The sequence below is a fragment of the Rhamphochromis longiceps genome, linkage group LG22, assembly GCF_057381845.1.
Source record: "Rhamphochromis longiceps isolate RC_006_pf linkage group LG22, R_longiceps_female_GT1.1, whole genome shotgun sequence".
NCBI lineage: Eukaryota > Metazoa > Chordata > Actinopteri > Cichliformes > Cichlidae > Rhamphochromis > Rhamphochromis longiceps.
Window position 1 is genome coordinate 5,955,557 of NC_140577.1, and position 14,910 is coordinate 5,970,466.

The following is a 14,910-nucleotide window of genomic DNA, read 5'->3' on the forward strand; positions in this document are numbered from 1 at the left end:
ACTTCTTCGCACGCTTTGAGGTGAAGGGACCAGAGGCAGCAGCAGCAAAAACATCGGACAGCAGCAGCCCAAGCCTCATAGTGCAGGAATATGAGGTGAGGCGCACACTGAGGGCAGTGAACCCCAGGAAGGCCACCGGACCAGATGGGGTAACCGCAAAGGTCCTAAAAGAGTGTGCAGACCAGCTGGCTGGGGTCTTCACTAAGATCTTCAACACTTCACTGTCCCAGTCCTGCATCCCGCCGTGCCTAAAGTCAGCCACAATTGTCCCACTGCCAAAGCGTACTAACATTAGCAGCCTCAACGACTACCGACCAGTTGCTCTAACACCTGTTATAATGAAGTGCTTTGAGAAACTGGTCCGACGTCACATCATGTCCTGCCTGCCACCCACACTCGACCCGCTCCAGTTTGCATACAGAGCTAACAGATCAACTGAAGATGCCATTGCTACAACGCTCCACACCACCATCTCTCACCTGGAAGTGCAGGGCTGTTACGCCAGGCTGCTCTTTGTTGACTTTAGCTCTGCTTTCAATACGATACTCCCGGACAGACTAATAGATAAACTGCTGGAAATTGGACTTCCTTCCACCACCTGCCGCTGGATCAGAGACTTCCTCTCAGACCGTGTACAGAGAGTTAGAGTGGGGCCTCATCTTTCCTCAGCCCTCAGCCTCAACACCGGCTCTCCACAAGGCTGTGTACTGAGTCCCCTACTGTACACTCTGTACACACATGACTGTGTTAGTTCCCACCCAGACAACACAGTCATCAAGTTTGCAGATGATACCACTGTGGTGGGGCTCATCTCAGGGGGAGATGAGACTGCATACAGAGCTGAAGTTCAGAGGCTGTCAGATTGGTGTGCAGACAACAACCTGGACCTCAATACCACCAAAACAAAAGAACTGGTAGTTGACTTCAGAAGGAGGAAGTCCGAGCTGCAGCCTGTCAGCATCAACGGGGAGTGCGTGGAAAGGGTCTCCAGTTTCAAGTTTCTGGGTGTGCACATAGACACAGACCTCCAATGGAGCTCTAACACCTCTGCGGTCTTAAAGAAGGCCCAACAGCGTCTCCACTTTCTGAGAATCCTCAGAAAAATGGACCTGAAGAAGGAGCTGCTGACCGTCTTCTACCGCTGCTCCATTGAAAGTGTGCTGACATATTGCATCGGTGTGTGGTTCTCCAGCTGCACCACAGCACACAGAAAGGCACTCCAGAGGGTCATCAACATGGCCCAAAAAATCATTGGACATCCTCTTCCCTCCCTGAAGGACCTGTACAGCACTCGCTGTCTCAAGAGGGCACGCAGCATCCTACGGGACTGCACACACCCAGGACACCGGGTGTTTAAGCTGCTGCCGTCTGGCAGGAGGTTCAGGCTGCTGAGGTCCCGAACAAATAGACTCAAGGACAGCTTTTACAACAGGGCAATGGCCCTGATCAATGTAAATAGCTGACCTGACTGGATACCTCCCTGGACTTTTTAGGGGGAGGTAACAATGTTTAAAACGATAACAATAATATTTATATTTATAACAAGGTGCAATAATAATTAATGTGCAATAATAACAGTGTGCAATACACATACACTTATTCTTCTTTTTTATACTAAGTTAATATACTGTGTTGTGTTGTTTGTTACGTTGTGATGTGTCATATCGTGTCGTGTTGTGTTATATGTAGTGCCGACGTAGGACAGTTTTTCCAATTTCATTGTACTACTGTACTATGTATGACTGTGCAATGACAATAAAGAGTTATCTTATCTTATCTTATCTTATCTTATCTTATCTTATCTTATCTTATCTTATCTTATCTTAGTACAGTGCATTAGACTATGAAAATGTTTCAATAAAGTAAAGTCTTTTTCTCACATAAATGAAATGTGATGAGTCAAAGTGGCTCAGTTAATATTTTTTTTTTATAAAATTAAAATATAATATTGTAAAACAATTATTTTTAGAAACTGATAACAAATGTGTTCAATCTAGTAAAATGCAATAAAAAAACAGAGATTCTAAAAACAGCCCAAACTTATTGGAGAAGAGTGCTGTCAATCATTCTCTGGCACAATGACAAGAGCTGTTCCAGTACTGCTTTTACTACTTTTCTGCTTGTGTTAAGATGCTGGTGCAGTAACATTAAGCACTGCTGCTTGTAAACAGTTGTTCCACACTAAAATGAATTTAAAAACACCTACAAACAACCATGACTGATGAGCACCTGTGGCCTGGTATACAGAGGTCTAGTATACCTCCAAATTACATCGATGAGTTTATTCTACTATTTAGCAGCAAACAAAAAGAGAACAGCTGTTTTTTAAAATGCTGTTTTAAAGCAGAGCTCACCCAGCTGGGTGATGGCTTAGAATGGGAAGAAAGGATGCATATTAAGTTACTCCCACCTCATGTATGCTTTTCTAGCTGTTGATCACACATGTATGCAATAAATTAATCTGATGAAACACAGAAGCACAGTCTAACAACTTGTTGTTATTTGGCTACACATCTGCAGGGAGTTATTTTCAATACTTTTGTGATTTTAGACTAAAAAGAGATAACTATACACAGTTAGAAGTTGCTATGGTAACTTGCCAGCCCCTTACGTTACAGCTCAATAAAAACTGGAAATTGGGTCTTTGCACCTCATACTGACATTACTCTCTGCGAATACATGATCAGACTTTATTACAGGATGCCAGCTTAAACTGAGAAACTTGATCTGATTTGCACCAGCTCTCTTATATTAATAACTAATATGCCAATCTGCTTTCTATTTTTGTCTGCCCTACATCCATTGGTTAATAATTTTCTGCATTTGCAATGCACATTAGCATCATGTTATCTGTAGATCTTTAGGATATGTTGAATTTACTGTAGATATGCAGCATATTAATGCAAATGCTGAATATTTGCATTAATACACAACAGAGGAACTTTTATTATTGCAGCACTGGAGCTCTATGTGTGCACTGTGACAGTTAACAGTACGAAGCTGCCTAATGTCTTCATTAGAACATAATGCAAATCTTTTTACCGACTCAGCAAAATGCGTTTTAATGACACTCCAAAAGCTTCTGCATGTTTTATACAGCTTAAGGGGTTTTCTTTTTTTTTGCAGCGTGTTAATCACATTGCGCTTGTGACCATTCACATGCCACTTATTGATTTTAAAAGGTGTGCCTGTCACTTCCTGTAATTGGCTTTCTTCATTTTTGATTTGTAGTTATCTACCACTTCATGGGTTAAATATGTCTGTGTTTTTATGTAAATCTTGTTGATTGCAAAGGAACAAAGCGCTTTAATGTAACTGAAAAAATAAGAGACGAGCACATGCTGTTAGAAATAAATACTATAAAATAATAATTATGTAAATGTACGAAAAACGACAATGCAAAAAAATATAAACATAAACATAAAATAGTTTTCGATGGTAATTTTGAACAACAGGCTGGAGAAATCGTGCATGTGTGATGGTGGCCTGAGGTTAAACTGCAGAGCGGTTTCTTGTGGCTCCGAGCCAGAATCGACGCTTTCTACCGAAGCTTTCCGAGCAAGGCCGAAATGAAATGGTCCACAAACCCGACATCAACCGAAAGTCCTCAGCCCACTCCCGAATCGGCCTCATTGAAGTCTCTAGTTGTCGAGTTGGGGGGTGATGGGGTGGACGAGAGCCCCTCCCTGTCCAGTGATTTTCGGATCTGAGGCTTGACAAAGGTAATTACCCTCATCCATTTATAATTGCATATTACAAAGACTGGTCTTTTTTCCTCGTGATTTCGCTCAGTCAGGGAGGTAGTGGGTTAAATTCTGCAGTTTTTCTTCGCTGTTTTGACTATTTGCTTGTGTTGAGCGCTCGCACCGGTGATGTAGGGCGTGTAACCACCGGCGGCAGCAGTTACAGGGATTTCCTTCACACAATAATAAAGCAATTAACGCTACATTAGGGGCAAACTTTCTGAATTTCCCGGGAAAATTGCAAATTCCACAGCATTCAGGCAGAAATCAAAGCGCTGCGTTTGTTTGCATGGTGCCACTGCGCACAGTGGCCTCCTCCATTCTCCTAATTTTGGCTTAATTCTGTAAATTCATTCGTGTTTCTGCTGACGCCACTGAAAAAGCAGAGTCTTTGCACTCATGCTGATAATCAGATCGCCAAGTGGTTTAACGCTCGATATGCTGTATAGCGTATGATCCCGTGCTGCCCCTGGCTGTGGTGCATTATCGTGTGCTGTGTTCGGGAAATACCCGTCTGAAAACAGGGTATTTTCCAGGCAGAAACCGTTATGCAATGCACTATAGCACACACCACAGCCTCCCGCTGAAGGGCTGAAGTATTGGTCACTGAAAAGTCATTTACATTTTATTAAGAAAATGGATGGATGAATAAGTGCTGTGGTGAACTGTGAGAAGCCTTGCTTTTATTTTGTGGTAAGTACATGAACCAAGCCACCGGTCTGTGCGTCATATTTATGAAAAATGCTTCTTATTAGGGTTCGTTTTGCTACAAATCTCCTCTAAGTGACGTGCCAATATTTGATTACTCTTTACTTAAACCATAAATTGATGGTTTACTGTTACTCCTCTGACATCTGTGAATTAATGAAACAAAGAGAGTCTCCATTCATGTTCACTCTGTCCCTTTACTCCCCTCCATTTTATCTGGACATCGACAAATTGGGACCGGCCCATTCATGCTGGTGTTGGTCGTGACACACCCTTGGCTGCACCAGCTGCTGCTTCTGGCTTTGTGAGCTGTATAAGGAGGGGTTAAAGGGGGGATGGGGGTGGAGGTGCAGAAGAGAGTACATGCAAGTCCACAGAGTGGAGCCAATCTTGAAGGTGCAGCATCTTTAGATTTGAAGCTCCACTGCTGATCACTCTGACTGGAAAATGGACACAAGGGAGAAGCTTTGGATTAGCATTCTGAACATCAGTGATGTTCAGCATTTTCAGGTGGTGCAGAAGGGACCAGGTACCACCTAGGTGTGGCAGGTAGGAAATAGGAAAATGCTTCTAGGAAAAAATAGCACTTGAAAATTGAAAAGTCATCGAGTTATAACCATCACAGCTGACCTCCATAAACATGCATTACCAGCATTGTCAGTATAAAACATGCATGCAGCCACCATCACTCATTAGTAAGGGAAGTGTCAGTTAAGCATTTTCTCTGTTCCCATCTTGGTGTTTTGAAAGTGGATGTCAGGAGTGCACATCAACTTTTACCTCTAATAATGACCAAAGCTTAAAAAAAGTATGACCTGAAACCACTGAGAGAGCCTATGAAGTCATCAGGAAAATGTCTACTGAGATTGTGGAGCAAGCTAACAGAGAGCTGTTTTTACAAAGCCTTCTTTGGAAGTTTAGATGAGTCGCCCCCTGCTGGCCATTAAAAGTAATTCAGGTTTAAGGCTTTTCTGCACTTCTGTGGAAGCTACTTTTATCTTTTATAGCATCTTAAGTTAATTTCTTGCAAAGTAAAGGAGTTGGAGAATAGTAGATCATAGATCAACCCCCCCGAGAAATCAGCACCTCACCGCAGTGAAAGGGGGTTATAGCAAATTGGTCTCAGGGGAGGAATCAGACAAAGAGCGATGGAAAACCCTAACAGAACAGCGTTCTCTGAGTCGGTTAACCTCACCTGGAAGTGGGAAATTGGGGCTCTCTCTCTCAGAACCAAGCCTGTAAGAAGTGACCAGGTCAGTGTAGATGGGGCCTGTTTGGGCACAGTCCAAAAAAGATAACGTGGTTTAGCCCCCTGTGGACCCACCACTTGTGTCGGCGGGCACTGGGGTTTGAGCATGTGGACCGTCAGCATCACAGACTGGTTTCTGGAACACTGTGAGGCATATGAAGGTGATTTATTGTCTCAAATTCATATTTAAAGGTTTCAGTGCATATGATTATATTACTTTTTATTATATAGTTATATATGATGCAGTGTGGAGGACAACACTATGTCCACCTCTTATTTCCACCTGTGCTTCCACTGGTGTGACAACACAGTTTTTGAGAGTCGAGGTACCCCAAACCTTCACTTCTTCTGATGTTATTGAGAAACTGTCACTGCTGTCTCAGTACAGGTGGAGGATATTTGACATTAGTGCGCTATCATCACAGCTTATGAGTCAGACTAACCTTGAAAGGAATCAGAAGGATAATTAATGAGAGAGAAGACAAAGAAGGGAAAGTGTTTGAAGAGAAGATTAGAAGTACAGAAAGACAAACAGGAAACCAGAATCAGATTGAAGGTGGGAGATGAGAGAGCTGATACTGAAACAGGAGGAGGATGGAGGCATGATGCTGCTGCCCTCCGTCTTGTGTGGGAGAGCAGCGATGAGGTGGAAAAGGCTCTTAAATCCGTCAGTCACGATTGATGTCAGACTGATGAGATCAGCCGGGAAGATGTACCCTCCGAGCCTCTCACCGCGGGGCGGCTGCTGGACGTGTCATACGCACTTCACTAAATGCTATGCCTTGTATAGTTTGATTGATCCTTTTAGTTATAATAGGAGACATGAGAGCTATGACCCCATTTAGACTCAGCCTCTATAAATGGACACGAGAGACTCAGCCAAAGGACAACGATTACATCTGTATAACAGGCCTCTTAGCTTATTATGACTTTCCTCTGACGCAGCGAGTGAGATGTTTAGAAAACCAGAAACTCTGGAAAATGCATCATCATACCTGCACTTGAAGAAATCCAAACCGGTGGTGTCAGGTGTGAGTTTTGTTTCATGCACAGCCACTACTCCCACTGCACTTCACTGAATAGATATTCCATGTTTTTAAAGTGGATGTGTACATTTATGTAATCAGCAGCAGCCTGTCATTTTCCCGTCAGATGCATGCTTCCTCTCAATCAATGAATCAAACCTGTGATTTATGTCTTTGCTGCAGCCCAGCATGAGCACTCACATATGCAATGAACTAATGCCACTGTAGAAGATTAAAGTGAGATGATTTAAACCTGCTTCAAAAGGGCGGCGATTAGAAAATATGCTATGATTACTGTGTTTTCTGCAAAGGACTAAGAGCCTCTGGAACAGTTTTCCTGCCCACAGTAATGCTACACTCAGAAAAATTATGGTTCTTAAATGGTTCTTCAGATGGCTTCATGGTTCTTTAAAGAACCATCATACGTCAAAGAACCTTTTTATTTTGTGGATGGTTCTTCAGCTATTACAAATGGTTCTTTAAAGAACAAAAGGTTCTTCATCCTTAGCAATCTAAGTTTGATGGTGTAAATGGCATAAATATCTATTCACTATAATGAGGCTGTGAATTATACTGTGTGTTTTCTTTGTGTGCATGTGTGTGCGAAGGGAGAGGGCGGGTTACCTGGCAATTACCCTTTAAGAGAAGATGGTAGGAAACTGAATATTCAAATAAAAGTTAGAAATATTTGCTTAAAAATATACTGGTGGCAGGGTGGGGGCCAAAGCCTAAAGACCCTAACCCCCCCCCCCCCCCCCCCCACACACACACACACCCCTAACCCCACAAACACATTATGAATATGGTGAGTTAACAAACAGTAGACACAATACACACATTCAAGTACTGTACTTTAGTTTTAAATTTTAATAAAGCATTACTATTTTCTACTCCAAGGCATTACTTTTGAGATTATTATATATTTTTGAAAATACAGCATAATGATAATACTAGTTGTTGTAAACTTTACAAACCACCCAGCAGTATGTAAAGTCAAATTATAAGATACAAGTAAATAACAATTGCAGAACAGAATGTCAGTGTAATGAACACACACTTCGTTTTGACAAAGCACAGCTTAGGTAAATTATCTGAGTAGTTGTTCATCACTGAGCAATTTGTTAATATGTGTTTCGAGCCAAATAAATGACAGGGAGAGAGAGTGACGTCAGAACACGTCATACTATAACCTCCCGGGAGCGAACGGAGGGGGTCAGTCGTTGGGATGCGCATGCGCAGACAGAGTGTGCGAGCGGCGGGCCTTGACCTTTCGGGGGAAAAAACTCACGGACGGTGACAGCGAAACGGATAACAGTCTTCAGTACCTGCTGGACTTTGAAGCTGTGGATTCTGGGACTGTTAGAAAAGGTAAAACATTTCCATTAAAACCTTATTACTGTTTTGTTTTTGTTACTCGTCATTGTAGCTTGCTGTTAATGTTGTGCTAACAGTAGCGATTAGCTAGATACGTTAGCCGTTGAGGTCAGCGCAATTTAGTATCCGGTATACAGAAACTGTTTTCCTAACAAAACCACTGTTATAATTAAGTGAAGGTGCTCCCAGCTAATTTGAACCTTTGGCTTCTAAAATATGTGGTTCAATTGCGTGCTGCGTACATAACCTAATGTCAGCTAGACCGAAATTAAAATTTAATATATTGTTAAAGTCACTAAAATGGCGCCTGAAGCCTGTTGTGAGCTCTGTGTCTGCTCTAGAAACTCTGAAATCCTGTAGATCTGAGCCGTACATTAAATACTCACATGAACCTGTACTTTGAATTCTGTATGAGCTGTATAAAATACAGCTATGCATAAGAGTTTTGAATGAATAATTAGATTAGATAACTCTTCATTGTCTAATCGAATTATATAGAAATGAATAGAAAGTGGTTCTTTAGACTGATGCCATAGAAGAACCTGTTTTGGTGCCACAAAGAACCTTTCAAACAATGGTTTCAAACATGAGAAGGTGTGTCTTTGACTGTTCCTGCATAACTTAGTTTCGGACTAGTTGACAAGTTATGCTCCGGTCATTTGATGTTTCCAAGATAGATGTTCTTTTGTAATATAGTTAAATTTTTTTGTATATTTTATTTATCCACCATCATACATCATACATACAAGCTAAGAAGAGGTCGTTATACTAACAAGAGGTATCAACGCTGGGCCAAAGTTCAGCACATGGTTAAAGTTTGTAATCCAGCCAGGGTGTAAATATCACTCAGCAGCCAGAGCTGAAGCAGGTAGCATCAACACATAAATCTACTCTACCCGGCTTAAATCACAAGAGCACCTCTGACCAAAAAGCTGTAGATTTTTCTTGTTTGCACAAATTAATCCAGATTCACATTAACTGTGTTCACAGCTCCAACAAAATGAGGAAGAGGAGGGGCAGAAACACAATTAGATTGAATTACAATTGGATGGAAGTTGAGGACAAGGAGAAGGAAGCTTTGGATGAGGAGGAAGAGAAGCAGCAGGAGCATCTTTAGGGATCCCTATGATGTCATTGAGGTTTGTTTCATTAATATGGTCCTCTCACAAAGAACGATGACATGTTTTAGTTCACGTACTTCCTGTATTAAATAGTGATATGCAAAATGTTGTGAAAAACCATGGAGCAGGTACGTATAGTGCATCTGCAGGTAAATGAACATCAAATCTCTAAGACAGACTGAAATCTGTATATTTATCACCCTTGTGATAAAAACCCATGTCAGCCATTGGTTTATGGACTTTGTATTTTGAAGCCTCAACATTTGCATTATTGCTGTTGCTATGTTGGGACCATATTAGGATGAGGGATCAGAATCTGGAGTCATGCACACTATTATTTCATTTGGTGTGTATCCATAAGATTCGTACAGCAGATCCAAGTTGTGCCTTGAAAACAGGAAAGTCGTCTGCATAGAGGAGAATGTAATAGCAGGCTTGTACAAAGTGAGGCTTTGTGCTCACATTTGCTGCAAACACTCATTTTACCCTGTTTTGATGCAGATTTCACTTGAAATCAGGCAAGAACTGGACTTATTTTTTACAATGTGTTCTTGTGAATTGATTGTGTATAGCATTTGTTTGATTGATTTGACTTTCTGCAAGACAACAGTCGTCCACTGGCCAAAACAATTTTCCAAATACCTTCACGTGATCTAGCCTGGATTTAGAAAAGAATAGCAAAAAAAATCTGCACCTCCTGCTTCAGATGCAATTTGTGTTTGTGTGTTCAGAGGCAGCGGCGAGAGGGGAGACCTCGGGTCATCCAGCTGGAGAGCCTGACCAGGAGGAGTCTAACATTAACTCAGCTCTTCCAGGGCACCCTGCAGACTCGGCTGTTGGCATCGACGAGGGATGACGTGAACGCCAAACTGGAGTCCATCACAGGTCAACTGCAGGTATGCGAGTCAGACCTTCTGAGGAGGGTTTCACTTTTCTCTCTTCTTTATAATTGACTCTTTTCTCTCTCTTTCAGCTCCTTGTCTCAGAGTGGGAGGGATTTGAAGCACAAAGGGAGGAACTTGTCATTTGGTTGGCTGATATGGATGTCCGCCTGAGTGAGGTTGACCAGCTGACAGGAAACACCAGTGAAAAACTGAAACAACTGCAGGTGTGGGCTTGTTTTGATATGACATATATTTGATATGAAACATACGTCAGAGACATTGTCCTAAACTGGACTAACAAAGGACCATGAGTACAACATGAAAAGTACATTACATAGCGTAAGGCTGAAGTTCATTGATCATTTTAATCATAAACTTGTTGTTGAAATGTTTTTACTGAACATGCAAATATCTGCTGATGAAAATGTGTTGATGGTCTGTTATGAAGCTATTGCTATTTCTAATGTGTTTTATCACTTTCTGATGTTTTATTAATTAAACAATACATGTATTATTTGTTGTGTTATCTGTAGATATAGTATTTATATATATATTTATTTATAGTATAGCCAATATATTTAATTATTACTGTTTAAAACACTAATATGTGACATGTATTAGTAGTGATGTTGTGCTGAGGGTTAAAATGCCTTTTTGTCTTTTGGTAACTACAAAATGACAATAAACCATTAATATATGTCTATGCTGTGCTCGTATTTATTTTACCCTACTCAAATTCAATTTATGATGCATTTTATTTTGAAAGATTTAAAATGGTTTTTTTAAGAACCACTCAAAAAAGGTTCTTTAAAATGGTTCTTTTAAAGAACCATTTGAAGGACCTTTTTAAAAATGGTTCTTTAAAGAACCATTTTTAAAAAGGTTCTTTGAAAAACCATTAAAGGTGCCCCAAAGAACCATTTCTTGATGGTTCTTTGGGGCACCTTTAAAGGTTCTTCAATGAACCACTGAAAGAAATGGTTCTTCAAAGAACCATTGTTTGAAAGGTTCTTTGTGGCACCAAAAAAGGTTCTTCTATGGCATCAGTCTAAAGAACCACTTTTGGTTCCAGTTGGCACCTTTATTTTTCTGAGTGTAGGGTGTCATTTTGAAATGTCCTCACGTGTTGATGTGCTGAAGGAAAGTGCATGGGCTGTCACCTCTTTTTTTCTTTCTTTAAATAGCACTCTAATCCCTCATCTGAAGGAGCTGGCAGAAACGCAGTGGCATTTTATTGTTCTCTCAGTCTGAAGATGCCGTGATTCCTTCTTTTCCACCATCCTGAACTGGATCCAGGCAGGAAAATAAATTATACTTCCAAATATGCTGCAGAGCTCTGAAACCTGCTTTAAATTTAATAACCTTTTGCAGGCTGAAATCTGTAATCAGCAGGAAGAACCACTTTATTTGAATAAAAACTGAATTATCAGCAGGTATTTGGCATTCCTGTTCATTTCGTCTTTGTTGTTCAGAGTTATGTGGAAGGTTCAGTAAGTTTCAAATTAAAAGCGGACATATTTAGCCCGCGCCTGTTTGTGTGTTTTGTTTTGCTGAGCAGGCGTTTTGAAGTCGGTTGTGTCAGCCGCCCCATTAGAGCAGCGCTGTCGAAACAATGCCAAGGATGGAAGCAGGTGGATTGATTATTGTCATCCAAGTGTCAGCCTGATTGCAGGTGTAGTGTTAGGACAGTGGATTTGTGTTGTAGATGAATGCAAGTCTTTGATGTGAATCTGCAGTTAATTTAATACTTCGATAGTATGTCAGTCTTTTACACCCACATGTCGTCGTGTTCCCCGACAGGATTATTACTAGCTTTTATAACAGGGTTGTGCGTATAAGATGGACACAGACGGCTGTAGACACGAAGAAAATGAAGTAGTGACTCCTGTAATGCTTCTTTGACGTTCTCCTGAATACTGCATGTGTAGCTGGAGCTCATAGTGCAGCACCTACCTCTTGTCTGTGAGGGGCATTTAGTTAGAAGAACGGTGGCTTAAATGAAGTTTGGTCTTAAAATTAAAGAAGCTGAAGCAGCTGGTTTTAGACAGTGAATATAATGGGGCGCTACACCAGCATAAGATGATAAAGGATTATTTTGACCTGTGAATAATGTAAGGGATGTTGCTTGTTTTTGGACTCCACTCGAATTTAAAAAATGAGTATAAGGTGCTGGAAATGAGCATTCAGACCTACTTTAACGACAGCTACTCTGAGTACTTGACTACTGTTTTTTAGCATTGATTTACAATAATGGGGGCCTGCTCAACTGGTCAGTAATACTTGTAGTAGTCCATGTGGAGATCAGAGTATACACCTCAGTGGCCACATCATTAGTCACACCTTACTGTATCAGGTTAGACTCATTTTTACGTTCACAACTGCCTGTATTATTTGTAGCAAACATTCAACAAGGTGCTGGAAAGATTCCTCAGAGATTTTGATCTGTGTTGGCATGAAAGCATCACACAGTTGCTCCTGATTTGTTGTCCGCACATCCATGATGTGATCCTCCCATTTCAATACACCCCAAAGGGAAAGATTGAGATCTGGCGACTGTGGAGGCCATTTAAGTAGAGTGAGCTGGTTGTCATGTCAGTTTTGTGACATGGTGCATTCTCTGGCTGGTAGATGGGTACACTGTGCTTGTAAGAGATGGACATAGTCAGAAACAATACTCAGGGAGGCTGATAAGGCTGATAAGAAACTATAATCCCCACCACCACCCTGAACCACAGATACAAGACACGATGGAAACCGTGGTTTCATGTTGTTCATGCAAAATGCTGAAGCGAGCCGACTGTCAGAGTTCTTCTTCATTCTGATTCTCAGTTTAAGCTTCAGTAAGTTGTCTTGATCGTCTCTACATCCCTAAATGTTCATTAGATTTTTGCATGAACCAGTTTATGTTGTTAATCTTTCTACTCCTTTTTGTTTCTAGCTGTTTCATCGTGTCTGTCTTAATCTTTCATCTAATTATCCCACCTTAATAACTATGCTACTACTGCTTAGTGTAAGCCGGTGCAGTTGCAGCTAAAGGTCAGTCCCCTCGTGCCAGCTGGCTCCTGTCCAGCTCATCATCCCAAAGTAGTGGCTGTGCACTCTTGCATTTAAATATCTCCTACTTTGTCTTCATTTACTCTTCATCTTTTTTCTCCTCTTGATTCCTCCCCTCGTCCTCCGTTGCAGTTTGTGATCCTGTTTCGTGAGTGGAAAGCCGATTATCTCCCAGCACCACGGGAGACACGAGGAGCCGCTGTTCAGCTCGCGCAGCACAACATCACGTTTTTGTCTTGAAGACACTTTATCTATAAAACTTGACTTAATAATATATTTGACTTTGCAACAGCACTATAGGTTTTCTTGCCAAAGAGTGTTGGCGGAAGTCTACTCTTAGATATTTAACGAGCTAATTTGCGAAAAGCTCCTCAATGCTGCACAGCGGTGTAGAGAATTTAGGGGTGGGCGGGGTTGGGTGCTTCTCCTCAACTTGAGGACAAAAATTGAAGTTGGCATGTTTCTACCTTAGCGAGGTGTTTCTAAATTAAACACAGAAGCTAACAAATATATCTTGTCAAATAAAATTACCATATGGGAAATGTTGCTTTTTTTAAAAACCTGGAGCCACGATCCTGCTATAAAAAGCCTTTTTTAATTTGTTTTGTATTGTCTGTGGGTTTCTCTTCTCTTTTGTGTACAGATCAACTGTTCAAGATGAAAGTAATCGGCGCCGCAGTGCTCAGCGTCCTGTTCTGCACGGGTAAGCAAGAACATAATCAGTCACCAGGGAGAGAGTTTAGATAGATGAACTGTTGAAACAGACTTCCTGCAAAACCACATTTGTTTTAACTGGGTGATTAGCATGGATGCTGTGAAAGCCTCACCAAAGAAGCTAAAACACATTGTGATCTAGTTAATTTCCACTTATTTCCTTTCATTTCGCCTGTAATGAAGAATCTGGCTCTTTGTTTTTGTATCCAGTCTATTGTTAGCTGTCATTATTGGCGGCATTTACATTTCAAATGCTTTAATGCTTTCTGCGGAAGCTGTGTGGTTTTTCACTTGGAACAAAGGAAATGATTTAAAGGTTTTTGTATAATCCAGCAGACTAAAAAGAAACGCGCATTCAAATAAACTCATTTTAAACTAATCTTTTGTTGTTTTCCCACAGTCCTGCCAGCATCTGCAAAAGGTAAAAATGGTTGTTTGGATGTTAATGCACGCCTGAGAACGCTCTTTGAGGATTATTATATTATATACATGACAAAGAAAGAGTGTTTGTGCTTTCAGGTTAAAACCAAGTCTAAAAACTAACAAAAAGAGTAATTCAACATATCTAATAAAAACATCTTGATTGCTTCTACCAGTAAAAACAGAACACAGGACAGCTTTCTTTGGCGAGGACGTCCACATCGATGTCCCACGCGGGAATGGCAGCGAGGTCATCTTTAAATCTGCGACCAGCGAGTCCTACGACATGCCGCTGATCACAGCGGGGAAAGTGGTGAATCACAACATTTCCTATTCCAACACTTTGGGCTACCTGGTGCTGGAAGACGTGCAGGAGCAGAACGAGGGCACGTACATCATCAAGGACACAAACAATCCGAACACTGAAAGGCACTTCAAACTCATCGTCAAGGGTAAGCCTCCCTCTGTCTTCTTCATGTGCTTTAAGTTAGATTTTTTAAAATGTGGTTTGGAAACAGGAAAAATGCTGGACACAAGAGATACGAAATATGAAAGAGACATTCTGTGCAGGCCGGCAGTATAACCGTGAAAGAAATTATAAATGTCCTCTATGATCGG

General features: G+C 41.1%; 1 protein-coding gene across 2 annotated transcripts in view; it reads left to right on the top strand.

Moving 5' to 3' along the window:
- Positions 1 to 3,624: 3,624 nt before the first annotated feature.
- Positions 3,625 to 14,910, top strand: part of LOC146643243 (uncharacterized) — a 31,185-nt gene continuing 19,899 nt past the window's right edge. The window contains exons 1-5 of one of the 2 annotated variants that reach the window (XM_085396360.1): positions 10,003 to 10,116; positions 10,194 to 10,328; positions 13,802 to 13,861; positions 14,273 to 14,293; positions 14,469 to 14,744. In XM_085396360.1, the coding sequence (XP_085252486.1) occupies positions 13,816 to 13,861; positions 14,273 to 14,293; positions 14,469 to 14,744 (343 nt within the window). In that variant the 5' untranslated portion in view covers positions 10,003 to 10,116; positions 10,194 to 10,328; positions 13,802 to 13,815. Of the gene's footprint in view, positions 3,723 to 10,002; positions 10,117 to 10,193; positions 10,329 to 13,801; positions 13,862 to 14,272; positions 14,294 to 14,468; positions 14,745 to 14,910 lie in introns of those variants that run through there. The other variant, XM_085396359.1, reaches the window with a different exon arrangement.